The sequence below is a fragment of the Protopterus annectens genome, chromosome 2.part1 (assembly GCF_019279795.1).
Source record: "Protopterus annectens isolate FY-2018-M chromosome 2.part1, PAN1.0, whole genome shotgun sequence".
Taxonomy (NCBI): Eukaryota; Metazoa; Chordata; order Ceratodontiformes; family Protopteridae; genus Protopterus; species Protopterus annectens.
Genome location: NC_056729.1, coordinates 465,408,310 through 465,435,858, shown reverse-complemented (window position 1 = coordinate 465,435,858; position 27,549 = coordinate 465,408,310). Strand labels below are relative to the sequence as shown.

At 40.3% G+C, this 27,549-nt stretch overlaps 1 protein-coding gene across 3 annotated transcripts in view; it reads right to left on the bottom strand.

The window, feature by feature from the left end:
• LOC122794105 (hedgehog interacting protein) overlaps positions 1-27,549 on the bottom strand; it is a 942,167-nt gene that overhangs the window by 318,214 nt on the left and 596,404 nt on the right. For all 3 annotated transcript variants that reach the window (XM_044062253.1, XM_044062252.1, XM_044062254.1), the window contains exon 7: positions 10,492-10,635. In XM_044062253.1, the coding sequence (XP_043918188.1) occupies positions 10,492-10,635 (144 nt within the window). The remainder of the gene's footprint in view (positions 1-10,491; positions 10,636-27,549) is intronic.

The following is a 27,549-nucleotide window of genomic DNA, read 5'->3' as shown; positions in this document are numbered from 1 at the left end:
GTATTTTTTGATACATCTATTAATTTTTTAGACATCACAGTGCACATGAATGCAGATGGTACTTTCTACACTCAGCTATACAGGAAAGAATGTTATAGGCCCACCTATGTACATCGAAAGAGTATGCATCCACGACATATTTTCAAAAACACATTGAAAGGCCAAGGCCTGCATACCAGCTGTTTGCATAATAGGAATGAGGACTTTGAGAAAGCGCTCTTGAAAATAAAAACTTATTTCATTTTTAGGGGCTACGGTGCCAAAGTGATTGATAGAATATATGATACTGTTAAGGCTGATAGGGTAAATATTGGGAGACCATATTTTTCAACACCACCTGGATGTGATGATATGACACCCAATTACAATAGGAATGACCAAGGAAGTACGATCTCTTTTGCATTAACATACTCTAGTGATAAGAAAATTAGAGACATTATTTACAAACACTGGACACTATTACACACAGATCAGGACATACACAGGACTGTTGGTGATAAACCATCTTTTGGATACAAGAACAAGAAATCATTAAAACATAAGTTATGCTGCCTAAATCAACCAACCAACTAAATATGACCACATCTAGTTATGGGATGAGGAGATGCAATAGTTGTTCTTATTGTACGTATATTGATGTGTCTGGGTCTTTTACACATCGCAACAGTAACAGGGAGTTTTCACATCTACCCTCAGCTGATTGCAATTCTAAGGATCTAGTGTACCTTGCATTATGTAATGGTTGTTGTTCGTTTTATGTAGGCAAAACAAACAGGTGCCTATGAGAGTGCATTTGTGATCATTTATATTGTGCACATAGGGGTATGAGCTATAGTGCACTGGCAAAACATATGATACATATTGATATGGAACATTCTTTCAGGTTTGTAGTACTAGAATTAATATATGATAACATCAATAAGGGAGACCTTGTGAAAAGAACTTATCAGGCAGAACTTAAGTGGATTTTCTTACTACAAGCACACTACTACCTTGGGTTGAATGATAGCATAACTATCCAACCTACCCTAAGAGCAAGACCTTTGAAAAAGAAATAAGATGTATGTACAATTCCTTGCTATGTTAGTTTTATTAGATATATTTTATTTAGTATCTACACATTTTTTAATACATATATGTGCTTTTTGAGGCACTTATACTTACATCTATTTTGATTTTGCACACAATATATGGTTTTATGTGATATATAGTGTTTGTAGCTTTAAACATGTATTTGTGTAGTTACTATGGCAGCTAACAACACTAGATGCACTTTGTTCTGATTTAATTGTAGCTGCTTTTGCACTTTTAAGATTGTAGTTTTGAAATGCATTTTAGATCTGATGAAGCTTACCGCGAAAGTGCTTATCTGTATTTTATTCTGTCATTAAAACTTACATCTGCCTTGGACTACTTGGAAGAGATTTTGCTTATTTTCACTTGTTGTACTCCAGTGGTTAACTTTCTCCAGGCATCGCCCTCCTGTTTTGCTGTCTTTAATTACACAAACATACATACACCTTCCTCCCCACACTACAACAAACCAACAAAACACACACAGACACTACACACAACTACTCTACATATAAGCAGGAGGGCAATCCCCCCTGCACCCCCCATATGGGGGCTGCACTCCCCACACCCCCTGCTACTTATATATACTAACTCTGAGGTCGCACTAAAAAGACAAACACACTAAACCCACCACTACATACTCTATATTCCCCTTGCACAAACACACACCACATACGTACAAACACCACCACTATCAACACTTACACACTCACACTCTTACCTACCTACCTACCCTAACCTAAACCTAAAACTTCCCAACACACTCACATACACTCAAATCCCTACCCAAAACCCTTAAAAAACAGCACTTACTTGAATCTCCACATATATCCACACAACGGCAGGCAAACCATATCCCATAGCACACCGCACCTTACAAACACAGCAAATCCCAAGTACTGCACCACCACAACCACGAATTCGATACTTCAGATTCAATCAAGTGCAGTTACGCTCAACTGCACTTTCGGCATTTTCATCTCGAGATACTGAAAATCTAGATTTTAGTATTTCGAGATAGCAAAGTACTTCCAGTATCTGAATGTGAGGCAAATGGCTACAGTAATCGGTAATGTGTGGGTTCATTATAAAAGTAATGACAATAGAGTTTTACTCTAATGGATGTGTCCACATGCCATCTGTAAATCACAACTGAGTTTCCATTCCTTAACTGTCATGACTGGTGTACATGCAGTAAGCTGAAATGCCTGTACATCACATAAAAAGTACTAAGTTGTCATGCTTAGAGATTTTGGTTTAGACAAAAGTACTAGCATGCTGTAAAGTAATAAATAAAAGGGAGGGGTAGCAATATAAAAACAAAAGTTGAATATTATAACACAGTACGACATTTGTGCCAAAGTAAAAAAAATCCCAGAAGATGGTTTCAGGTCCTGAGAGTGTACACATTTCATAAATCCTATAGGAAAGTGCTGCTTTGTAACTTGGGTCATACAAGGAAAGTAGTTTTGAACAACTACAGTACATTTCAGCGTCAACAAAATTCATGATTAGACATACAGAGTTTCATGCTATAGGTAGCGGTGAATACTACATATAGCTTGCACATACCTTACAAATTCTGTCGAGTAAGAGCAAAGCTTCTACAACAGGCTGACAAGTTTGACCCCTCAGGAATAATAATGGGGTGACCCTGTCAACTGATGGACTACACAACTGACAGCTTAATAAAACACTAATTTAGTTATTTGTTTTGTGAAATACAGATTAAAATAAAATGTCAGTTTCCAGAGGCTGTGTGAGATAACTGTGATGAACAGTATTGCCATTTTATTCAAATGGGGGTAAATTAATTCCTTAAGTCTAGCATAAGTTATATAAATGAGACTCAAATGGAATCTGGGAGAGAGAAAGAAAATTTGGCCTTTTTGTGGTAAAAATATTAAAATATGATAAAAAATATAAAGAACTTATGTACCTACCATAACGTTCCATGTGATTTGTCAATCTCACCTTCATTCCGTACTGATGGATTCTGAACCGATCCTCAGTTCTGACTCGGCTGTTTACTAAAGCTTGAGATCTTCAACCAGCTCTTGGCTTATTCCCTATCCCATGATGCACCGGTGTCTTCCTCAGATCTTGTTTGCTTGTATACTAATGCTCTCATGTAACTCCCTATTATTTATAGGGCAACTAGAGGGACAAAGCACAACAGATGCTAATCAGTAACCTCTTGATCTTCTAGAAGCCAAGGCTGGGGGTTGGAGGGAAGGACATAAGAATGAAGGCGAGATGGACAACTCACATAGAATTTTATGCTAGGTACATAACTTCTTTACGTGAAGTTGTCCTATCTCACCTTTATTTTGTACTGATGGGACAGCGTTCCTAGCACCATTATTCCTGGGTGGCTCACGGGAGTATATTCTGCAGTACAGTGGACCCAAAGGAGGCCCTGTCACTGGAGCCCAAATCTACTTTGTAATGAGAGATAAATGTATGAGGGCTCGCCCATGTGGCTGCTGCACAAATTGTTATCTATTGGCAATTTTGCCCGAAATGTAGAAGATGTGGAGACAGCCCTAGTAGAGTGAGCTTTTATTTTATCTGGCAGCTGTTTATTTATTGATTGATAAGTGAATGAAATGCATTCTGACAACCACCTAGATACAGTAGTTTTTGCTACAGGCGCACCTTTTTTTGCTGTCTGAAAAAGATACAAATAATTGATCCGCCTTTCTGAAATCTTTTGTAATGTGTAGATAGAAACATAACTGCCTATGAACATCAAGTTGGTGTAGCCCATATTTTGCCTTATTGCCATACTTGGGCAAAAAAACTGGCAAGTCTTTGGACTGATTCAAGTTGGATTCTGAACAGACTTTCTGTAAAATGGATGGGTTTGTTCGGAGTGACACTCTGTCATTGTGGAATAACATATATGGTGGTATGATAGATGATGCCTGTAACTCTGAAACCCTCCTTGCTGAGGTGATAGCCACTAGGAAGACAGGGATAATACAAAATTCTGATTGCATGGTGGCAGTGGGGGCTTAATAGGTGGTCTCAAAAGATTAGTGCCGCTCAGAAAAGCCTTTGAAAGTCTATGGGACATCATATTTGGTCCTTAATTCACAAAATGAAAATTTGAGATTGCTGCTAATTGCACCCAAATAGTAGCTGTAGCCGCTCCCTCATTAAAAAGGTTCATCAACAACTCCAAGATGAAAGAAATAGGTACTGAATAAGGGTCGATATGATTCTCTAATGCTCAGATAGAAAATCTTTTCCATTTGTTGGGATATAATCTTCTCGTACAGGACTTGTGAGAAGAAATCAGGATATGTTGCGCTGCAGATGAAAGATTATATAGCCTGGCTATATTTGGAATTGGAGCAGCCAAGCTGTCAACTTCAGGGTCTAAAGGGAAGGGTGAAAAGCTCCCGATGAATGGATCAGAAGATCTGGTAATGGGTCCAGAATCCAAGGCTCTTCCTGAAGATGAGGCCATAGGAAGGGGAACCAAATTTGATGAGGCCAGTAAGGGACTATTAGAATCAAGGTACTTCCGAAAGTACGGGCTCTCTGAAGAACTTTGGGAATCAATGGAAAGGGGGGGGGGGCGTAGAGGAGACCCAGGGGCCAATCATGTACAAGTGCATCCCTTGGGAGTTCCCCCTGAGGGGGGATTAGGGCAAAGTAGCTGCTGCATTTTGTGTTCATGGACATGGCAAAAAGATTGCAGCATGGCTGGCCCCATTTTCAGAAAATCATTCTGCTACTTCTTGTTTCAGGGACCACTTGTGAATCAGAATTGCTCTGCTGAGTTTGTCTGCTATCACGTTGGATTTCCCCAGGATGTGCATTGCTATCAGAAAGCATTGGGAGGAAGTTGCTCACTGCCATACTTTCAGGGCCTCTCAACAAAGTTGGTTCCTCCTTGTTTGTTTATATACCCAACAATTGACATGCTGTCTGCCTGGATTGCAACTGTTCCTAATGGAAGACAGTCTTGGAATGCCTGCAATGCCTGCAATGCCAGAAGCACCACTCTCATCTTCAGGACATTGATATGCAAATGGGCCTCGTAGTCCTGCCACGTACCTTGGGTTGTCCATTCCAGATAATGCAGGGAGGCATCCATGATCACTGTGGCTAGTGGAGATGGGAGAATGAAGGGTCAACCTAAAGTCACTTGATCTGAATATAGCTATCAATATAGGTCTTTCCTGCAAGATTCTGTTAGCATTATCTGATGCAACATTGGAAGTTCCTGCATGGACCATTGGGCAAATAGGAGCCTGGTCTCAATGACAGGATCAGTACTATGGCACTATTAAAATTAAAATCCCTGTATTTTATATGAGTTTATCGGCACTGCCTTGCAGTGGTGCATGTGTCTGTATTTTATAAATAGTGTCAAAAGTTTTTATTAATGTTTTGTAATGTATCTTTAAATTTCTTTGGGAGGATATGATGTAAGTAATTTGTAGGCTGGGGTGGGTTATTTAAGCAGTTTTCATTGTGTGGTTTTGTTATTCTGATGAAGTCAGTGTCTGACGAAAGTGCTTAATTTTATTAAAGGAGTGATTTTCATCATACACGGATCTGTGGTATTGCTGGCTGCCTACTTCTTTTGTGTTACAAATAGGAGCCACTATAAGATTCTCATGTGCATCTGAGCTAGGGGAATTACAGTGATTGCTGCTGCCATTAAGCCTAGTACTTTGAGAAGTGTCTTTACCTGAGTCTTTGTTTTTAACAGGAGGTCCTGATCCTGTGCTCGAAGGGTGTATATCCTGTCTGGTGGAAGTTTTACCATCATTGTAGTAGTATCTAAATCTGTGCCTATAAAAACGATAGGTTGTGATGGCAATAAGGCAGATTTTTCGTAGTTTATCGTAATTCCTAAATGAGCACAGAGATTCAAGGTGGTGACTTGCTTGTGTAAGTAGATGTTTGGTGGTGGTGGTTAGGAGCCAACCATTTAGGCATGGAAACACCCGAAATCCTGAACACCTCAGGTGAGCCGTAACCACTGCCATGCATTTGGTGAACACTCTGGGGGCTGTAGTGAGATGAAAAGATGAGCTCAGAATTGGTAGTGACTGGCTCCCAGCCGAAAGTGCAGATGACTCCTAGATGGCCTGTCCATTTTTATATGGTAGTAAGCATCCTGGAGGTCTATACAGCACATCCAATTGTCTTTTCCCAGAAAAGGGAGTATTGACTACAGTGTAACCATCTGGAACTTTTGTCTTTTTTACAGATTTGTTCAGTCTGCTGAGAAACAATGTGGGTCTCCAGTCCCCTGTTTTCTTTGGAAGTAAAAAGAACCTTGAGTAAGTTCCGGATCCTACCTGGTCTGCAGGGATCGGTTGGATGAATTTTTTTCTAGCAACTTCTGAATTTCTATGGTTATTTGCTTCCTGTGACTGGGTGGAACGTCTGGAATCCTTTTCATTATTGGGGCTGGCATGGAAAAGGGGATAGAGTAACCTCTGGATATGATACTTTGTACTCACTTGTCTTTTATTATTTCTAGCCAGACATCTGGGTACAAAGATAAGCAACCCCTGACTGCCTCCAGAGAGGGACAGACAGGCTTCCTTTCAGGAGCGCTGGAAGGGCTTACCAAAGAAAGATACTCTGTCGCCCTGGTTTTGTGGACCCTCTCTGCCGTTTGACCAGCGTTTTCCATTATTACCGCCTCCTCTGCCCCTGGAGGAAGGTTCACCTTGTGTGTCCTGAAAGACTCTCTGGGATTTTCAAAGCCATATTTTTCCCTCCCTTTTGACCCTTGAGATAGGGTCTAGAAGGTGTGGAAAAACAGACTCCGACAGCAGAGAGAGTCCTTCCCTTCTGTTCACACTTGGTTAGTGTTTCTTTAACTTTAGGCCCGAAAAGAGACGAGCCATCAAATGGGGAGTTAATAAAGGATGACTTGAAGGGTTCCACAAAGTTACACAAGCGCATCCAGGAATGTCTCCTAAGGGCAATTCCTGAACCTGCTGATCCACTCGCTCCATTGGCTGCATAAGAAATGAGCCTCATGGACGAGTTCACTACTGAATTAAGGGTGGAGAGTTGAGAGGACACCTTATCTGCAACCTCCGCAGCTATTGAACCCTGGAGAGCATCTCTAAGCTCCTTCAGGAGATCTCTCTGTAACCTTGTAAAATGGGTAAGATAATTCAGGGACATGAGTGTAAAGGCCGCTAAAGAAAAAATGCCCTTTCTGTATCTGCCCATCGTGTGAGAGTTTTTGTTCAGGGGATGGATAGACGAGGACAACTCAGACAACTCCTTTTTGGTGGCTGCCACCACCAACATAGCATCTACTGGAACCCCTTTTGTCAAAAAAGTTTTGTCTTCTGGAGATGTGATAAATTTATTTGGCCTTCAAGGGATAGGTTCCACTTTGTCTGAAGAATCCCATGCCTTTTGACAAACCAATTCCATGAGTTCATGAAAAGGTGGAGACACCCAAGTGGCAGAAGGGCGAGACTCAAAAGTCTTCAGGTAAACAGACTCCTCATCAGAAGGGGTGATGGGCTTCCAGCTGCCTCTCTGTTTAAGGATCTCTAAGATGTTTGCAAAGAAGACATCTTCAGAGGGTGACCGCGGGGATCCTTCTGAGTCATGGAAGTCTGTGTCAGATGTGACGGACTCCTGTGGGGAGTCCAAATGCTTTGAATTTCTTCCTCTTCCAAGGGATCTCTTCAGGAGGGCATTCTGGAGAGGTTTCAGAAGAGAAGGGTTTGCCCGTAGGGGTATCCTGGGGCTCTGGGTCTCTACATCTGTGTGGAGTTGGTAATGCCGAGACAGACACCGGCGCCTTTGGGGAGGAATGGCTGTATTTGAGAGTGTGGCTGTCCCTGGAGACAGTGCTCCCCTCATGGATTTGAAAGCCCCCCCACCCATAACCCTGAGGAAACCCCCTGGGTCCGAAGAAATGGAAGGTCCCCCTGGCCCTAAGGTGGTCATCTCTGAAGCCACAGTAGGAGCCAAACTCACATGAGCCAAGGCCCTGAGAGGCAAGATTGGATCTGATGAAAATTCGGCCCGACTCCCCTCCCTGGACCCAACCAGAGAGCATCGGCTCCTAGACCCCTCAGATGGTGCTGAGGTAGTCAGAGTGGTAGGAGCCGAAGATCCTGGAGCAGGTCTAGGCTCTGAGGGTTCCAGCACTATCAATTCCATGCATTCCAGCTCCAAAACCGCAACTCGGGTCAGAAGAAGAACTGATGTTGCCGTGATAGGTGTAGTCAGTCCTGAATCCTTTTGGGTCGATTCTGACAAAAGTTTTGCCAGTGCCAGTGACCTCAAGAGTCTCTGCACCATGCAATCCACATCATAGTCAGAGAGGCTTCTACAGGATCGAGAGGAGGGAGCTGGAGATTCTATGGTCTGTAAAAATGGTGACCTTAATGTAGGAGATACCGGCTCCTCACTTGGAAAACCAATGGCTCTGATGCCAGTGGAGCTGGGGTGGAGAGTCTCTCAGGCCCAACAGATTTGGAAATTCTCAGAGACATCTTCATAGACTTTCTCAATGTCTCCAAACCCTCTGAAGCAGTAGAGGATGACCTTCTAGAACTTTTTGTAGTCTTGTCAGATTTTTGTGTAGGAGAAATAGGCTTCTCTGGAGCACTTTGACCATGTTCCAAGGCCTCTACAAAAGAAGATTTCACCAGTCCTCTTAAGATTAGTTGGTTCTTCCTCTCATGAAGAACTCTGGAGCTAAAGGAGTGACTCCTGTAAATGAAATGCACCCAGGCAGTAAACACATTCATTGTGGCCATCGGTGATGGACATCTTTTGATTGCACTTAGGGCACTTCTTAAAACCAGAAGGTTTAACCTCTTTCCCTTGTTTAGACATTGTACAAAGTTACAATCACCAACTAGTCAAAAGAAGAATGGACATGCAACTCTCTAATTTAAATGAGTTAACTTGATAGGGAAATATATAATTTTAAAAAATAACTGCCACACAACAACAGCTCTATTCAAGTGATATTAGAGAGAACTTAACAATCACACAGCAAAGGAAGTGCCATCTAAATAAAATGGATTCAGCTACTCTCTAATAAAAAATGAGCTAGCTTATACAAGATATATATATAATTTTAAAAGATAACTAGCACAACAACAACTACTCTATTGATATTAGGAGACATACTTAATTAACAACAATCGCACAGGAAGAGAAGAGCCCTCTAAATGGACTTAGCTGTCCTGTAATAAAAAATGAGCTAGCTTATATCAGAAGGGAAATTATGGAAACGCACACCTCTACGATATATAGTTATGACTGCTTAAAAACCAAACTATGCAGTCGCACACAGAAAAAACGTATCTATAGGCTAACCTGAATATATACACACACACATATATATATATATATATATATATATATATATATATATATATATATCTACACAAACGATTTTGCTAAGCACTCTAAAGGCAAACAGTAAAATGTATTTAAACTAAACTACTGTAGAAATGGGATAGGGAACTATTTAGGCCTAAATAAAAATCGGCCATTTAGGTAAGCAACGCACATTAATAAAGTATTCAAAAAGACTACCTAATAAACGTGTTCTAAGTATTTAGTAAATAAACTATTAGAAATACACTAAGTAATGTAAAACTAGAAAAAAAATTGTTTTCCACTTAGCCAGAGCTGGAAGAATCACCCGATCTGTTTCAGCAGCAAACGAAATCTTAGGAAGGCACCAGTGCATCATGGGATAGGGAGTAAGCCATGAGCTGGTTGAAGACCGAGGATCGGTTCCGAACCCATCAGTGCAGAATGAAAGTGAGATAGGACAACTTCACATCTAGAGTTATTCTGTTTCATTAATATAGCAATGCATATAAGATATAATACAAAAATTATATTTTGAAGTTTCACGATAGTTTTCCTTCTAAGATATAATTTCTTACATGTATGAATATTCCCCTAAAGGACCATGAATAATACCTATCCATATGCCAGAAACCTAACCATAAATAAGGGAGGAGTACTCGTTGCCTGCATTTAGTAAAAGAAGCATATTTTGTTTTAGTGTGACAAGCACTTTCTTTTCTGCCTTAATAACTACTCAACACCTACATGCATTTTGATGCAGTTATATGGAAGTCCAATGACATACGGTCATTAGTTCTAATTTGATTTTAACATTCTCTATTTTAGCTGCTGCAGTTAGAAAACAACTTAAGATTTCAAGTATGATTTGATTTGTTTAAATGCTCATCTCCAAATGATCTCTTCCCATAGTGAGACAAGAGACAATTTTACTTTATGTAAGAAGTCATCTGACACAGGTAACATTATTTGACAGTTTCTGGACTAAGTAACTTACTTTCTGAACAGTATTACTAATGTGTCACAGTGACCTCTGCACTAACATTTCTGTAGTGGTACCTGTCAACACCTACTTACCTGCCTGGGTTATGAAGACCATGAGCAAATATTTCTGGTGGCTGGTTGGTGCTGTTGAAGTAGGGATTGCTCTTTGGGATGGAATAAGGTGCAAGACAGGAATCTACATCAACATCAAGTCGAAGAACGGAGCCTGTAAAATCACTGAGAAGGTAGTACACATTACAAATTACATCCACGTGCCCTTACTACAGTAACAAACATTTTCAAAAAGTAGGCTCAGAACTGCCTGCTATAGCAATTAATGTCTGTACTGGCACATTTAATGAATATAGCTGACAAGTGGTGGGCTAGCTTTGTATAAAATAAAACTATCCATTAGCATATACACACTATCCCTAGAAACCGACTACGTGACTCCATTTCTCAGCTTTTATTCTTATCTCTCTATCCGCAAAGGCAGCCTAACATCAATTTTCTAATGAACATGGTAAGCTTGAACCAGTGCAAAATGAAAATAATGTATATCAGCAGTTTAAAATCTCTTCTCAGTCCTGAAACAAACTATAGTTTTAAACAATACATCATCTACATGTCAGAAAAAAGTTATAGCACTGACAGCCTAATTAAAACATTCAAGCAGCTGTAACAACTGACACTAATTAACAGGTCTTTTAGAAAGCTATATAGGTCACGGTTTCCACATTCATCTGATACACCCTGATGCTTATAGGCCATTATATAATTTAAAATGTATTTGTATGTCACTGTCTTCCCTATGAAGGTTCTAGTATTACCTATTCACTGGAGTTTAATAACTTTCTAAGTGCTCATTCAGGACAGTAAGTGAAAAGGCAGATATGTGTACAGCTTTTGCTTGTTGTCTAGTTACTGCTCAGTTACAGGGCACTCGAGTAGAAATACTCTAAAGTAGCAGATCGCATATACACCTGAAGTTAGTCAACAGATCGTTTTCTTTTACCTTTTACCATAGCGTATCCACATCTTTTAGCACCATATAGTGTGAATAAAACCACCTGCCTATACAAACTCATTACCTCAAATGAAGAGATGAGTAAGAGTCAGGACTTAGTAGAGCATACTGTGGAAAGAAATAATATATTCTATGCCAGCAGGTGAGGTTATTACACAGCATCGTACATGATCCTTGAAGTGTTCCATTTAATTGTAAGGAAAGCTTTCCACTACCAATACATGTGTTGCTGACTTTTAAGAAAACTTTCAACATAAAAAAGGATCAGTAATATAAGCCACTAAATCCATTCTACAGACCTGAATTTGTGTCCATTAATGCATATCACAAGACTGTTAGCAAGTCACTTACAATCACTGCCAGATTATTCCTGAAAAGAAGCAGTTTTTGCTATTTTTTTAAGATTCAGCTACCTGCAACTTAGGAAGAGCTAACTTTTCTTGTGTGACTCTCACTTTTATACAGGAAACAGTTCTTCTTTGCAGTCTTTGATGAACTGGCATTTTTAAACAGGTTGCACTAAAATAAATTAAATAATTTAGCTTCGTACTCCCTTGACAGTTTTTTACATAATTATTTCATTAAACTATCTTAAAAATGTGGTATACAATTTAAAAATCTTAAACTGGATAACACTGTGCACTTTTGATTCAAAACAGCACCTGTCTTAATATATATGGAACATGTTTTATGTTACATTAGAAAAATCATAAAACTGAATTCAACAGAGCTCACTGTCAGAATTTCAAGGCCATTAAGACTATTGTCAGTGATAATGAATGCTCATTATATAGTGCAATGAATGACCATTTAGAAGATTGTGATACTTAATTTTAGATAGTAATAGACTAATAGTTTACTTACTTATTTTTGCTAGTAACACACTGATTTTATTTGATGAGACTCCATTACTTCTTTTAAGTACCTCAGCTTTTAAATATACACTAAGTAAACAAAATGGTAACTATCTGAAAAGTCAGGACCCGCTAGACTGAGTTCTAAAACACAGAGACTGGATGACAGAAAAAAACGGGCTTACATATATTAAGGCTGAGATGGCCATTTCTCTGAATATTCCCTTTTCTTTGAGGTATGGCAATCTTGGAGTTATATATATATATATATATATATATATATATATATATATATATATATATATATATATATATGTTTTGAAGTGTTGGGGGCTTGCCTTCCAACATTAGGGGGTGCAAAGGGTCTAGTTCCCTGAAAAAAAATGTTTACAGGAGAATATTGATGTTCGAGATTCGATCTACAACTGAAGTTTCACATTTTTACGAGCGGAGTATTTTCAACAGGGAGCCAAACAAAACTCACTATGGAAGAATGACACATTTCCAAGAAACAGTTTTGGCAAAACTAAACTTAACTTGGGACTCACGTGGACAGTAGTCTTTCCTTTAATAGTCATATAGCCACAGTAGTCAGGAAGTCCTTCTGCATGGCGCACCTCATCATAAAAGGGTTCTCATCCAGGAAAAAAGAGGTTATTGTTCTGCTCTACTTGACACTCATTAGACCTGTTATGGAGTACAACGCCCCTTTTGGAATGTACCTCACAAGACATCTGCAGCAGCTAGAAAGGCCACAGAAGTACCTCACAAAGAGGATTACTGGCCTCAAACAAATGCCCTACACTGACCGCCTCAAATTACTCCGTAGCATATCACCTACTCCGAGGTGATCTCTGCCTAACATATAAAGCTATGTCAAACCCAGAGCTGCTGGACATGCTACACCTAAAGAAATCCCAATCCCTCCGAGCTACATGCTCTAGGGACCTAAACCTTGACACCACAATAAACAGGACATGCTGGAGGAATAGATTCCTGTCCCAGAGACTTCCCATACTCTGGAACAGGCTACCCATCTATGTCAAGCAAAGTTCTTCATTCGCACTCTTCAAGAAAAATCTTGATGAGTGGATGGGAAATAGGAAATACACCCTGGGGATCACTTCTGTGTCTCTGATTGACATTGGCACAGGAAAATAACTTTCTTGGGTGGCGTAAGCCAGGGAACCTTGTAGGCTAGGCTTACGTAGGCCCTTGGGCCAATAGCCTAGTACCTACCTATGAACCTATGAACTGAAATATGTTTTGCCAAAATGTGGTCAAAGGGGAATACCCCAGTAAATTAACAAAACATTCCCCAAGGTGCTACTAGGAGTAGGTTATATTTAATCAGGGGTCTAATACTATATACAGGATTGAATCCCCACTCGAGTTGTTTGACAAAATGTTCTCAGTTATTTGTATTTTTTGCCAAGCAATGTTTCAGAAATCCCTAGTAATGCCACTAACCATGACAGACTGCAACAGAGTTAGTAATGCTTGGTTGCAACAATTAAAATAGATATAACTTGATCAAATGTAGGCGAATTAAACAAAGCACACAATAAATAAACTGCTTTGACATCAGTCCAATATCAGAAGGAAGGAAGGAAGAAACATGTTGCTATTGTGTCTAAAAATATTTCAGTGTATCTGTGTCAACAGAATTAAAGTACCTATATGTGTGATTCACTGGGACTGTACCTAATATTATCTAAAGATTAGAGTTGACACTATAGCTTACCCTGTTTACATTCTTATAAATTAATCAGCTAATAAAAGCCATTAAAGTCATAAATTACAGCTCCCCAACAGAAGTCCGCACTCATATTATCCCTCATTCCAAGTACTAGAAAGTACATTTGTGTAAGTAAACTTACCATAACTGTAGATTTTTGAATGATCACTGCAGCAGTAGGCTAAGCTATATGGGTAGATTGCCACAGTTTACAAATTTCTGAAGTTGGAAGGAGAAGAGTCCAGGAGTCCCTGGAGAATGGTCCTAGTAAGCCTGATCTAACCTAGAGAAGGAAATAAGCTTATAGTGCTTTGTAAAAGTATGCACAGAGGACCACATTGCTTCAGCTAGAACTTCTAGAATTCAGTCCATTCCAAAAAGCCACAGATGAAGCCAAGGCTTTGCAAGAGTGGGCCTTGACCCTGCCTAAAATAGTTTTATTGTGGTGAGTATAACAAAAGTTAAAAGCCTTAGACAACCATTTGTAAAGAGTCTGCTTTGACACAGGTTGTTCCTTCTTATCTTTACAAGAAAAGAACAATTTATCTGAAGATTTGAAAGACTTAGTTCTGACAAGATAGTACCCGAGTCATCTGCAGACATCCAAGGTATGAAGTATTTTTTCTCCCTCATTTTTAGGTTCGGGAAAGAAAAGGGGGAGATGGATAGTTTGGCTTAAATAAAACGTGGATACCACTTTAGGCATAAAAGGATTAGTTCTAAAAGAAACCCCATCCTTGTGGAAAATTAGGTAGGGTTGACACACCATAAGAGCTTGCAAGTCAGACACACTTCTTACAGAGGTCAGAGTGGTCAGTAAAACTGTTTTCCATGTTGAGAACCTAAAGTTAGCCAGGTTAGCTGGTTCAAATGGAACAAGTGTTAGCTTCTCCAATGCAAAATTAATATCACCAGGAGGGGACACCAGTTTCTTATAAAGCCTTTTATTCAAAACTCCTTTCAAAAAATGTAAACATGAGAATACATTGAAAGAGGAGGATCCATGGGCAGACATGTTGAAATGGCCAATAAATGCACCTTAACAGGATTAACAAAAGGCCTTAGGATAGTAATTCACATAAATATTGTAAAACAGAGAACAATTAGTCCTGAGTGGGTGCTGGTTATTTTGTTGGCACCAACTAGTAGAGACTTTCTTGCTTCCATTAGTACCTGCTGCACATCCTCAGTAAACAGGTACCTAAAGGGAACTGCAGTCAACTGAAGGTGATTGGAATGTGGTATAATAAACACCCCGATCTTGTGTGAGTAGATCCAGTCTATGAGGAAGCTTGTGTTAATTGCCCTGGTCATTTCCAAAAGAAGGGCGAGCCACTGTTGCCTTGGCCAGAAGGAAGTCACCACAATGATCTTGGAGGATTCCTTCTGAATCCTCAGAAGTACCCTGGATAGCAGTGGGAAGGGTGGCATAGCATATAGGAACATTTCTGTCCAAGGAAAAGAAAAGGCATCTGTCTCCCATGCTTTCTTCCATGGAGTCCTGGAGCAGGAGTTTGCCAGCTGAATGTTTAGAGAGGAGGCCAATAGGTCAACTTGAGGAACTCCCCAGAGATGGATCAAATTTTGGAAGAGCCCCTGATCTAGTTTCCATTCATGAGGGTTTGCCCTTGCTCTCCTCAGCTCATCTGCCACACAAATTTGCTGTGATGTAATGTAACATACCTGTAGAGTGAGACTGTGATGTGAAGCTATATCGTAAGCTAACATGGCTAGTCTGCAAAGGGGGTTTAACCTGGTTACCCCTCACTTGTTGATGTACCACATGACTGTGATATTGTTTGTAACAACTTGAAGAGTTCCAGGGTACCAAAGATGATTCATGGAGATCAGTGCCTTGATCAAGGTAAGTATCTCTTTTACATTTATGTGCTTGCATCTCTCCTTGGTGTCCTACATAACTTGCACTTTTATCCCTTCTGAAATTGCTCTCCAAGCAAAGTCCAAGTTGTTTGTGGTGACAGACTACTTTGGAGTAGGAAGGGAGAAGAGGAGACCTGGATTTAAGGATATTTGCTGTCTCCACCAAATGATTTTCCTTCTAATAACCCCCAACACAGGAATTTGAAAGGACAAAGGAAATTGGTGCTGGAACCAAAGAGACTTCAGATACCATTGTATCTTTCCTTTTGTGGAGATTTGCCAGGGGTATCATAAGAATCATAGATGCCATGAGACCCTAAATCCTGAGGTATTTCCTTGCAGTGACTGAAGTCTGAGTGGAAAATCTTAGAAGCAGATCTAGATATATTTTCTTTCTTTTTTTGGATGAAAAACTCTTTGCACTGAGGTGTCTAGCGGACTCCCCAGGGACACAATCCTGTGCAAATGAATCAAAAAAGACTTCTGAATGTTCTCTTGGAATCCTAGCTTATGTAGGAGATCTTACACCCAAGAGAGTTTCCTAACATTTTGAAAAAGACAATGCGAAGATAAGCATGTTGTCTAAACATAAAATAATGTTACTACCCTATAGCTTGCAATGAGTTACAACTTGAGACAGACACTTTATGAACACTCTTGGGGCAGTGGATAGTCCAAAGTGTAAAGCAGAGAACTGATAATGTGATCCAGATGCACAAAACCTTAAGAACATCTGAAGTCTGGATGAACAGAGATGTAATGATAAGCATTGTTTAAATCTACTAGTTACTAGTAAACATGAAAGATGAAGTAACAGGTTGTGAAGTGAAAGCATTTTGAACTTGGCCACCATTACAAACAGGTTTAGGAAAGAAAGATCCACAACTGTTCTCCAATCACTTTCTTTCTTTGGCACTAAAACTATCCTCAAATAAAAAAATTTCCATCTGTGTAGAAGGACCTGGTTCAATCACTCCATAAGACAGCATGTGATGAAGAATGGGTGGAAATAAAAGAGTCTTATCCAGTGGATGAGGGGTTACTCACCTGGAAAGGAGGAATTTCCCTTCCACTGCCATCTGTTGTTGTGTCTTTCGGCTTTTCCCGGTTAGGGGTCGCCACAGCGGAACTCCGGTCCGCTAATGATTGGCAGTAGATTTTTACATGCTGGCTTGCTGGGCCTAACGCACAACCTTCAACAAAGGAACACCCATTCACGCATGTCACCACATAGAAGACGCTCTAACTGAGAATCGAACGGGCAACGTCTAACTATGAGGCGACAATGCTACCGCAGCACCACCACCGCATGATCTTCAGAACCAATTTGTCTGAAACTATCTGTTGCTAAAGAGAAAAGTGGAGGTTCAGGCTTTCTGCCAGGGTGAAAGAGAGAGGGATGAGATCCCCTAAATAGTCATTTTGACTTGTTGGACTGTCCTTGGCTTTGGGTGATTCCTGAGTTCTTTTTGGAACCCCTTGTGACTTCCTCTTAAATATCTACTTACCTGCATTTTGTTGAGACTGTTTACTTTGTTTTTTGCCAAAACTGGACGAGGGGTTACAGAATCCCTTAGAAACTGTTTACTTTATTTTTTACCAAAACTGGACAAAGGGTTACAGAATCCCTTAAAACATTTGCAAAAGGAGGGCTGAAAAATCTTAGAGATTCCCTGTATCAAAATACCCCTCTCATCACAATTTTTGGTCACCTCCATACCCGTCAACCTCTTAGAGGAAGAAATCTGGACAAAGCCATATATAAAAGTAGGACCAATGCCCAAAAATATGGAGATTTTTTTAAATATTCTGAATAAAATCCAGTATGGAGTTTGAAATACCGCCAGGCTTTATTAAAATGAAAACAAATAGGTGAGTGCTTTCACGGGTTAAATCCCCACTTCATCAGACTTTAATACAGCATTTTTTTCTAAGTGTATCTTATATAAAACTTTTAAAACTGCAAAAAAAAAATAATGACAGTGAGTAAAACACATTACATCATTCAATTGCTTAACCAATATGTACCAATATATTTTTTCTCTCTTTTTGGGATGATGTTAGCTTTTTAAGAAGTGTAGTTCACCATGACCTTTTTAAGAAGTGTAGTTCACCATGACCCTTTTAAGAAGTTAAGAACTGGGGATTTCACCCGTGAAAGCGCTCACCTATTTGTTTTCATTTTAATAAAGACTGGCTGTGTTTTAAACTCCGTACTGGATTTTATTCAGTATATTTACATTTGGTTTGTACGGAGTTTGTTCATCCTATTAGGAGGTGTGTTGTGCTGTTTTATACTGTGGATATTTTTTAAATATTGCTCTTCCAAACTTAGAAAAGTTGATAGAATAGGTTTTGCATTAGCATGAATTTTCTGAAGGGTATGAAGCCTGAAAGTCAAATGTCTGCCATTATTTTCTAACTTCAATCTTTAATGATTTCCCACTAATTTTCCAGAAAACCACAATTTTATGAAAAATGGACAAAAACACGAGGCAAATATCTGGACATTCTGTGAACATCTGTACATGTGAGAGGTAAGGTCACCTCTACAGCAGGGCGGCCAAAAACTAAATTTCTATCCAAAGAAGAAATTAAAATCCCATTTTTAACATCATCTGGGAGGTCTTGAGAATGCAGCCAGGCAAACCTCCTCAACGCATGAACAGTGGCTAGCCCTTGAAGAAGCATCATCTGAATCATACACACTCGTAGTGATTTATACAATAGAAGAAACCAAATTATTTAAAACAGAATTTCCCCACAAGAAGAAACTGCATAAAGAACATACCCCATACTTTCACAATTAGCCAGAACAAACTTAGACTATGAGCCTGACAATTCAAAATTCTGAAAATCAAAGTTGAAGAAGCATACATGTTTTTTCTCATATCAATAATCTTCCCATCCTTATCAAAAGAACAGGATTGGAATTAACTAAATGTTTAGCAACAGTAGGATTATCTAAAGCTATAGCTGCTGGGTTAGCTTTGGTAAGAGTGTATAAAAACCTGAAAGACTGAGGAAATGTATACATCCTGTCTGCCTTTTTATGGGCAGCTGGCTGACTATCAGGAAAATTGCAGGCAGTAACACATTCCCTCAAAGCTGACAGAACTGGAGGAATTGGTGAAGATTCTGGAAATTCCTTCCATAACAGCTCATAGTATTTTCTGAGAGACTGAAAAGCTTCAGTGCTCTCCCACTGAAAACACTGGGACATTCTGGAAATAGTCTCAGAGAAAGATAAACCTTCACAGAGAGAATCAGAAATTGAACTCTCCAGTGAGTCTGAATCAGAAATCTGTGGAGAAAGCTCTGTATTTGTCTCTCCATCTTCTTGTCCAGATTCAGAATCTTGAATCTCTTTAGGAAAAAAGGTATCCTTTCTTATACCAGAAACCACTTTATAAGAAGGATCAATGGCCTGAATTAAACACTGAGCCAGACCTAGTACATTACTCCTGGCCAAGGAAATTTGGGGAGGAGTAACTACGTTTAGTTTTCTGTTTCTTTTTGACAAAGAAAATGGGCTAACAGTATTATTAATAGCAAAACTGTTTCCCCAAGGATGATATATTTTAAGTCTTCCCTGTTCGTATTTCCAGGACCAACAAGAGTAGCTCTCACTTGTCCATTGAGGGAACCCCAACAGCTCAGAAGAGGTGGCTAACCCCCGGACCACAGTAGCTGTAAGTCCTACACCAAAGGGATCCAGGGTAAAAGATTAGTGGTCTGAGGTATAACAAATGGCCACAGCAGAGTCACTCACTTGGAGCTGAAGCAAATTGCTAGCTTGCTGTTGTGGCAAATTCAGTTTGCTTAACTTTTTCTTTTTGTGGCTGGAAGAAGGACCGACCATGGAACCAACAGTTTGTTCAATAATCAAATTAAAATGATGTCTCGTTCCCGGGGAAAACAAGCAGCAAGAGCCAATAAAAATTTAAAGTCTTTTAAAGTCACGTTTCACAGAAAAACATAGTAAAGGCACTTCAAAACATGTTTCTAGTACCAAAAAGTAAATCGTACACATTTTCTCCACAAGAAAAAATGTTTTTTTTTTTAAATGCTTTAAACAACTTTTAAACTGACAGGAAAAAAGAGCACTCCCATTTAAATTGCAATGTAGTTTCGTGGCAGTCCATTAAAACACAAGTTTCTAGCTTTAAAATAAATTTCCTGGACAGGAAAGTGTTATCAACCAACATATTTTTTTAAATGGGAAGTTTTTTTCCCCAAAGAGAACTTACCTGCCCAGCAATGAAAGAGTACAGGCCGACCACTGATCCTCAAAAGCCTCAGAAGAGCATACTCTTCTGTGGCAGAAAAGCTCTGAAGGACTTGGTACTAAAGTTCAACTTGGGCTGATTAATGGTTTGGGCACAAGGAAGGTGCCCTGAAACCTTGGAAGCTGCCTGATTATTATATCCTTGCAGGATATAAACCACATAGCTTAAGCTACAGCAGCAGTGATCATTATAAAGAACATTAGATGCATTCTCCAACAGCTGTTAAACATTTACATAAATACCTACAAACTTCATTCTCATTACAGATTTTGACCTACTCATGGCACATGAAACTGCACTCTTCACCTTCACAAGTCACCCATACAACAACTTAAACAACAGTGAATCTATAAGAGAAAAATATTCTTGGACATCTCAAAGGCCTCTGATATGATCAGCCTTGAAAATTTGCACATTCTGCTTGCCAACACAAGCCTGCACAGCAGTGTTATAAATTAGTTCTCCTGCTACCTGTCTGACTGATGTCAGACTATGCAATAGTCAGACAAGGGCCTTTTTTCATTTCTCATAGTACTGGGCAGATATCAAGCTGCAGTACTATGTACCCTTCTTTTTTCAATAATCATAAACATTATGCTGTATTGTTATATACAATGCAGATGGGATTGCACTATGCTACTCTTTGACAACTCTCATATGCACTCCCCTCTCTCTGCAAAATGCCTTTACCATTAAGTCTTGGATACAGGAAACAGGCCTGTAGCTTATTAGTAAAAAAAAAAAAAAAACTTTGTTTTTTGATCTAAATTTTACACAACTTGTAGAGTCATTTGAAATAAAAATATTAAATAAGGGCAATACTCAGCTTGAGCTAGTCTCTACTTTCAGACTGCAAAGTGTCTCTTTGCAGCCTGCTCTAAAGTTTGATCACTATCACCAAAACAGTGTATCCATACAATCAAATGTTATGCCTGCTCTGCTGAGTGCATCAATTTATTTATCTCATCTATCACATCTAAACTGCTTGTTGTCACATTTATACAACCAAACAATTGACTCAAGAGCTTTAAGTAAACAATATACTTTCTTCTGCATAGTAATACTCTATAAGCAATGGTACACAGCAACAGTTGCATGTGTCTTGAACATAACCATAATGTAGTTATTTGATTTAAGGTATGCAACTGAATTATAATGTAAAACCAAGTCAACGAATAAATCCACAAAAATGAGTGTAGAAGAGGCAGACCACTTCTTAAAACCACCAAGCACGTTTTTTTATTTAATAAACAATAAAATATATAAGCGCTTTCGTCTCAATATTCCAGAATTACAGAGACGTCATCAGATACATATATCTGATGAAGTCTCTGTAATTTTGGAATATTGAGACAAAAGCGCTTATATATTTTATTGTTTATTAAATAAAAAACGTGCTTGTTGGTTTTAAGAAGTGGTCTGCCTCCTCTACACTCATTTTTGTGAATTACAATGTAAAATAAGAGTGCTATGATGCACAAGTGACCATGACAATGGCAATAAATCATAACGGCTTTATTTAAAGTTTAGGGCTTTCATTCCTTGTTCATCATGGAACTTCATCAGAACTACATAATTCCATTCACAAACTGATTATGTAATTAAAATTTAAAAATCATGTAATGACACTACCCAGTAAAATCACAAAACAATTAAGCTTCTAAAAGTTAATTAAGCATTTACAAAGACATTAAGGATCATAATATTTTTACTTAATGGAGCAAGATTCATTTAATCCAGGGAAACTCAGGGCATCTAACCTAACTTGCGGTTTTACTTCCCATTTTTCCAAATGCTCATCTAATAGATAACCCTGGGCATCACTTTTCACTTGGCAGTTAAGACTGAATGCTACTGTATCCCTAGGATTGAATGACCATACCTCTATAAATAGTGATATATGCAACAAAATTATAAAGTTGTTGTTGTTGTTGTCTTTCGGCTTTTCCCAGGTAGGGGTCACCACAACGGAACTCCGGTCCGCTAATGATTGGCAGTAGATTTTGACAAACGCCGAGGTGCCAGCTCGACGTTCAACCTTCAACGAAGGCATGCCCTTTTACGTCTGTCTTTTGAACGCCTGCCTAACTGCGGGGAGGACATGCAGACTCCACACAGAAGGCACGCCCCACACTCCAGCCGAGAATCGAACGGGAGAACCTCTTGCTGTGAGGCAACAATGCTATCGCTGTATGGTATTGATTGTAGTTAAATGTCTTTAACTGTTTCATTTGATTTGTAATAGAATAGTTATACTGAAACTGATTATGAATAGTTTTAACATGACTCATTTATGAAATGAGCTAAAAATGTTTCAAAGGAAAGGACGTTACATTTTTTGTTATTTAATGTTGATAGTTAATCCATACATAGTTCTGATGAAGTTCTGGTGAGGAACGAAAGTGCTCAACTGTGATTGTTTTCCTATAAATAAATTTTATAAATGTTGGCCTTTTTTGGACTGACTCACTGCCTTTCGGAAGTTAATTTGTTCCTGGCATCTAGGTGCTGACATGGTGGTATTATGAATTTCTGAGTGTAAAATAACTCAGTAGGAGGTATGCTTTCAAACATATTTGCAGTCATGTTATAAATGTTACACAACTTTGATTAAAATGATGACAGTTGTTGAACTCAGTATTCTAAACGTGTCTGTTTTCAGCATTCATTTTTACTGGATCATGGTGTCTAGAAGTTATATGGGAGCAGGTTGGCATAGAGAAACACAACATATATATATATATATATATATATATATATATATATATATATATATATGTGCCCAGAATCCATGGGTGGTGAAGTAGATGAGGCCAGAGGAAGGGAAACCATACCTGTCAAGGCCAGTAAGGTGCAATGAGGATCACTTTGCTTCTCAACCAAGTTGCTTTCTTGAGAAAAAGAGGGATTAGAGGGAAGGGGGGAAAGGCATAAAGGAGATCCAGGGGACAATCATGGAGAAGGTCATCTCTGGGGCACTTTCCCTGAGGGAGAATTAGGGCAAAGTAGCTTCTGCACTTGTTGGTCAGGGGTAAAACTAACAGGTCACAGCAAGGCTGGCCCCAGCAAAAGAAAAATCTTCTTCGCTATTCTGGAGTTCAGAGACCACTGGTGAGGCATGAGGATGCATCTGTTCAGTTTGTCCGCAATCACATTTGAACTCCCCGGGATGTGAAGTGCTATCAAAAATCATTTGGAAGATATGGCCCATTGCCACACTCGAAGGGCTTCTCGACACAATGGATAGGATTTGGTTCCCCCTTGTTTGTTGATGTATCAGACAACGGACATGTTGTCTGACTGAATAGCTATTGTCCCATGAGGATGCAACACTTGCAACTCCAGAAGCACTGCCCTTAGCTCTAGAACACTGATATGTAGAACAGCCTTGGAGAGGGACCAAGTGCCTTAGACTATCTTCCTGAGATAATGCCCCCCCCCCCCCATCTGGGAAGTATCCATGGTCACTATGGTCTTGGGTTGCGGAGAGACAAAGGGTTGGCCTAAAAGAATCTCCTCGGATTGCACCCACCAGGCTAAGTCATTTCTACAACAGCTGGATATGAAGACCAAATGATTCCCAGGATGGGTTAAAATAGAACATTGTTTCTTAAGTAGCCATTGGAGAAGTCTCATGTGAAATCTTGCCATTGGAACTAATGTGATCGCTGCTCTCTTGGAGACCAATGCCTGCAGAATCTGCCGAGCTGGAATTTTGTTTGAGCAAAGGAGAGGGTGAACCTGCGATTGTATTTTGTGCAGCCTGTGGAGGGGAAGTGATGCACACAAAAAAGAGTATTGAGATGAGTTCCAATGCATTCCATATCCTGAGAAGGGGTTAGTTGAGACATTGCAAGACTGACCGTGATGCCCAACTGCTGAGAATGAAGTCCAAAGTTTGTAGTATTAGATGCCTGGTGGAAGAGGTGAGGAGCCAGTCATCTAGGTAAAGAAACACTCGGAATCCATGCAACCCCAAATGTGCTGTGACCGCTGCCATGCATTTGGTGAACATCCTGGGGGCTGTGGTTAGACCAAAGGGCAGCACTCTGAATTGGTAATGACTGACTCCTAGTCAGAGGCAGAGAAATTTTCTTGAGCGTTTGTCCATCTTTATGTGGTAATACGCATCTTGAAAGTCGATAGAGCACACTCAATCATTTTCCTCTAAGAAGGGAAGAACTGATTGAACCATGACCATCCAGAATTATGACTGTTGGACAAATTTGTTCAAAATACTGAGATCCAAAATTGGTCTCCAGTCCCCTGTTTTCTTTGGTACTAAAAAGAATCTTGAGTAAAACCCGGATGCTAATTGGTCTGGTGGGCTCTTTTTCTAGCAGCTTTTGTATCTCTAGTGGTGCTTGATCTCTCTGACTGGGTGGAATGTCGGGGAGTCTTGCTGTCGTTCTCAAGTAAAGAGTTAAAGGGATTAGATAACCTCTGAAAATGATCCTTAGCACCCAGGCATCGGTGGTTATGCATCACCAGGCATTTGGGTGCAAGGATCTTCCCCTGACTGCTTCCAGAGGTAAGCAATTGGGCTCCCTTTCAGGAGCACTGGTAGGATTGACCAGAGAATGAGTCCCTGGAACCCTGATTCTGCAGACCACCTGTGCCTCTGGGATGACATCTTTCATTGTAAATCCTCCCTCTGTCCCAAGGGGAGTCTGAATCACGTGTCGTGGAAAGGCTTCTGTGACTTCTTGAACCACATCTTACCACTCCTTTGATTCCTGGAGTAGTATCGTTGAGGAGTGGAAAAATGTACACCAACAGCAGACAGAGTCTTTCCATCCTTTTCACACCTGGACAGAGTTTCCTTTACTTTGCGTCCAAACAAAGAGGATCCGTCAAAGGGAGCATTGACAAAGGAAGACTTAAATGGTTCTACAAACTCACACAGGCGCATCCAAGCTTGTCATCGAACAGCCACACCTGAACCTGCTGACCTGGTCACCCCTTCAGCTGCATGCACAATGAGACTCATGGACGAATTTGAAATAGACTCCAGGGTAGCTAACTGGGAGGCCACTTTTTCTTTGACCCCTGACAGCTCCTTGACCAGATTCCTTTGAAGTCTAGTAAAGTGGGCCAAAAAATTCAAAGATCTGACAGAGAAGTTCTATAATGCACAGACCCACTTCCCAAATCTGTCCATTGCCCTGGACTCTCGGCTAGGGGGATGAACAGTAGAACTTTCCTAGGCTAGTTCTTTCTTGGTGGCAGCCACTACCACCATGGCACCAACTACTAAGCCCTTTTGCTCAATGTGGATGGTTTTCAGGAGTGGAAAGAATCTTGTCAGGTCTCCAGGGGACAGGGTCTATAGAGTCAGGAACCTTCCAAGCCTGCTGCGGGATCAGCTTAATTAGGTCTTCAGCAGGCGGGGACACCCAGGAAGTAGATGGGCGAGCACCAAAGGTCTGCAGGTACACGGATTCCTCAGAAGAAGGGTCTTTGGGGTTCCAATCACCCCTCTGTTTCAAGATGTCAAGAATGTCTCTGAAGGAGATGTCTTCCAGGGGTGATCGTGGGGTACCCTCCCCTTCATTGATATCCATGTTCTCCTTGACGGATTCTTTGGGAGACTCAAGGTGTTTCCTCTTACACAATCTTTTCTGAGGAGGCTCTTCAGTGGGAATATCTGAAGAGAACTTGGAAAAGGGGATGCCTGTAGTAGGTAATTCTAGTGACCCTGGGACTCGCTGTCCAGGGGTCGACTGAAAGACCTGGGGTCATACGGAGAGACTCTGGTAACACAGGAGGCACCTGATATGAGGCAGTGGTCAAAGCTCTTTCCATGGTTTGAATAGCAGGCCCTCTGAGGAGGGATGGCAGCCCAGAACCAAGACAGACAAACTTGGAATCATGGTCACACCCCATCCCGAGAGATCCACCTGACAAACTGGAACCAAGGAGGGATCCTCTGTTGGCACAGCTCTAAGAGGTAAGGCCGGCCCGATAGAAAAACTCAGGGCTGGCTCGAACCCCTCAGGCCCAATGGTGAAGACATAGTCCTGAGGACTCGATGGTGCCAAAGGCAATGAAGGCATCAGACTCGGACTCGGCATCAAAGACAAGAAAGTTGTTGGTGCCAAAGCCCTTGGTACCGGTGAAGCTGGAGTCGAGAGCTATAAAGCCTGTGAAGAGGTCAGAAGAGAAGAATAAGAAGGGGTCATAGGGATGGAAGCACCTGCACCAGAAGGGAGAAGGGGTTGAGAAGATGAAGGAAGACCCCTGGCTGTCAGGATTTGATCCACCAACCTTACAATATCCACTTCCAATTGACTTCTGTGGAGCGAACCTACGACCCAGAAGGAGTCTTGGGTCTCTCCAGGAAAGGGCTAGGGAGTTGTCCAATGAAGGGATCCAAGGAGGGGGAATAAGTGGTTCTGGATTGAGTGGAAACATCAGGCTTCAGCACCATATGCAGGACTGTGGGGGATAGCAGTGCCTGTGTAAGAACCGTAGACATGGTTGGAATGGTAGTGGTCAAGGATTTAGTAAGTGTCCTGGTCAGTGTCAAAGGCATCAGTAAGGTTCTTGGTGCCAAAGATACAGACCTCTACAAAAGCTTCATAATTTTAGGTTTCAATTCCAAAGAGGAACCTTCAGATGCATGTTTATGCTTCTTAACAGTAAATACTGAGGGAGACGTCAGCACCAAACGGGAGGATTTTGATCCAGAGGCTGGAGGAGACTGGTCGTCCTTAGACAAGGCTTCTTCGAATGGGGATTTAAGGAGCCCTTTGAGAATGAGCTTGTTTTTCCTCTCTGCCAGAGTTCTGCTGCTGAAACCCTGGCAGATTGTACAATCAACAGTCAAGCGGGGAACACCCAGGCAATACACATTGCATTCATGTTTATCAGAGTTTGGCATTTTTCTGCCAGACTCTGTACATTGTTTGAAGCCCGTAGTGGAGCTTTTAGGTTTTTCCGCCATCATCCTGAATAAAAAGGATAGGAGAGGCAGAGAGAAAGAAAAGAATGAAGAAAGAAGAGAAAAAAATTCAGTCACACCACAAGAAGAAATCTACCAGTGATGGTAGAAAGATAACCAATGGTAAAGATAGAGGGGGGACTACCAATGATGGTAGAGGGAAAAAATACCAAAGGTAAAGGGAAACCACATACTCACTAAGGCTAGACCAAGACTGTTAAAATTAGAGAATAAATAGTTTTCAGAGAATTATTAAGGAAAGAGACTAAATAAAAACTTTTACTTAGCTAAGAGAGAGAGAGATGGCTGACGTGTCTTGTTATAAGAGCAGCAAATGAGATCTGAGGTAATGTGGAGAGGGGCATTGTGGGTAGACTAGCAGCTCGAGAGATTTTTGGCTGACGCGAGCTATATATCAG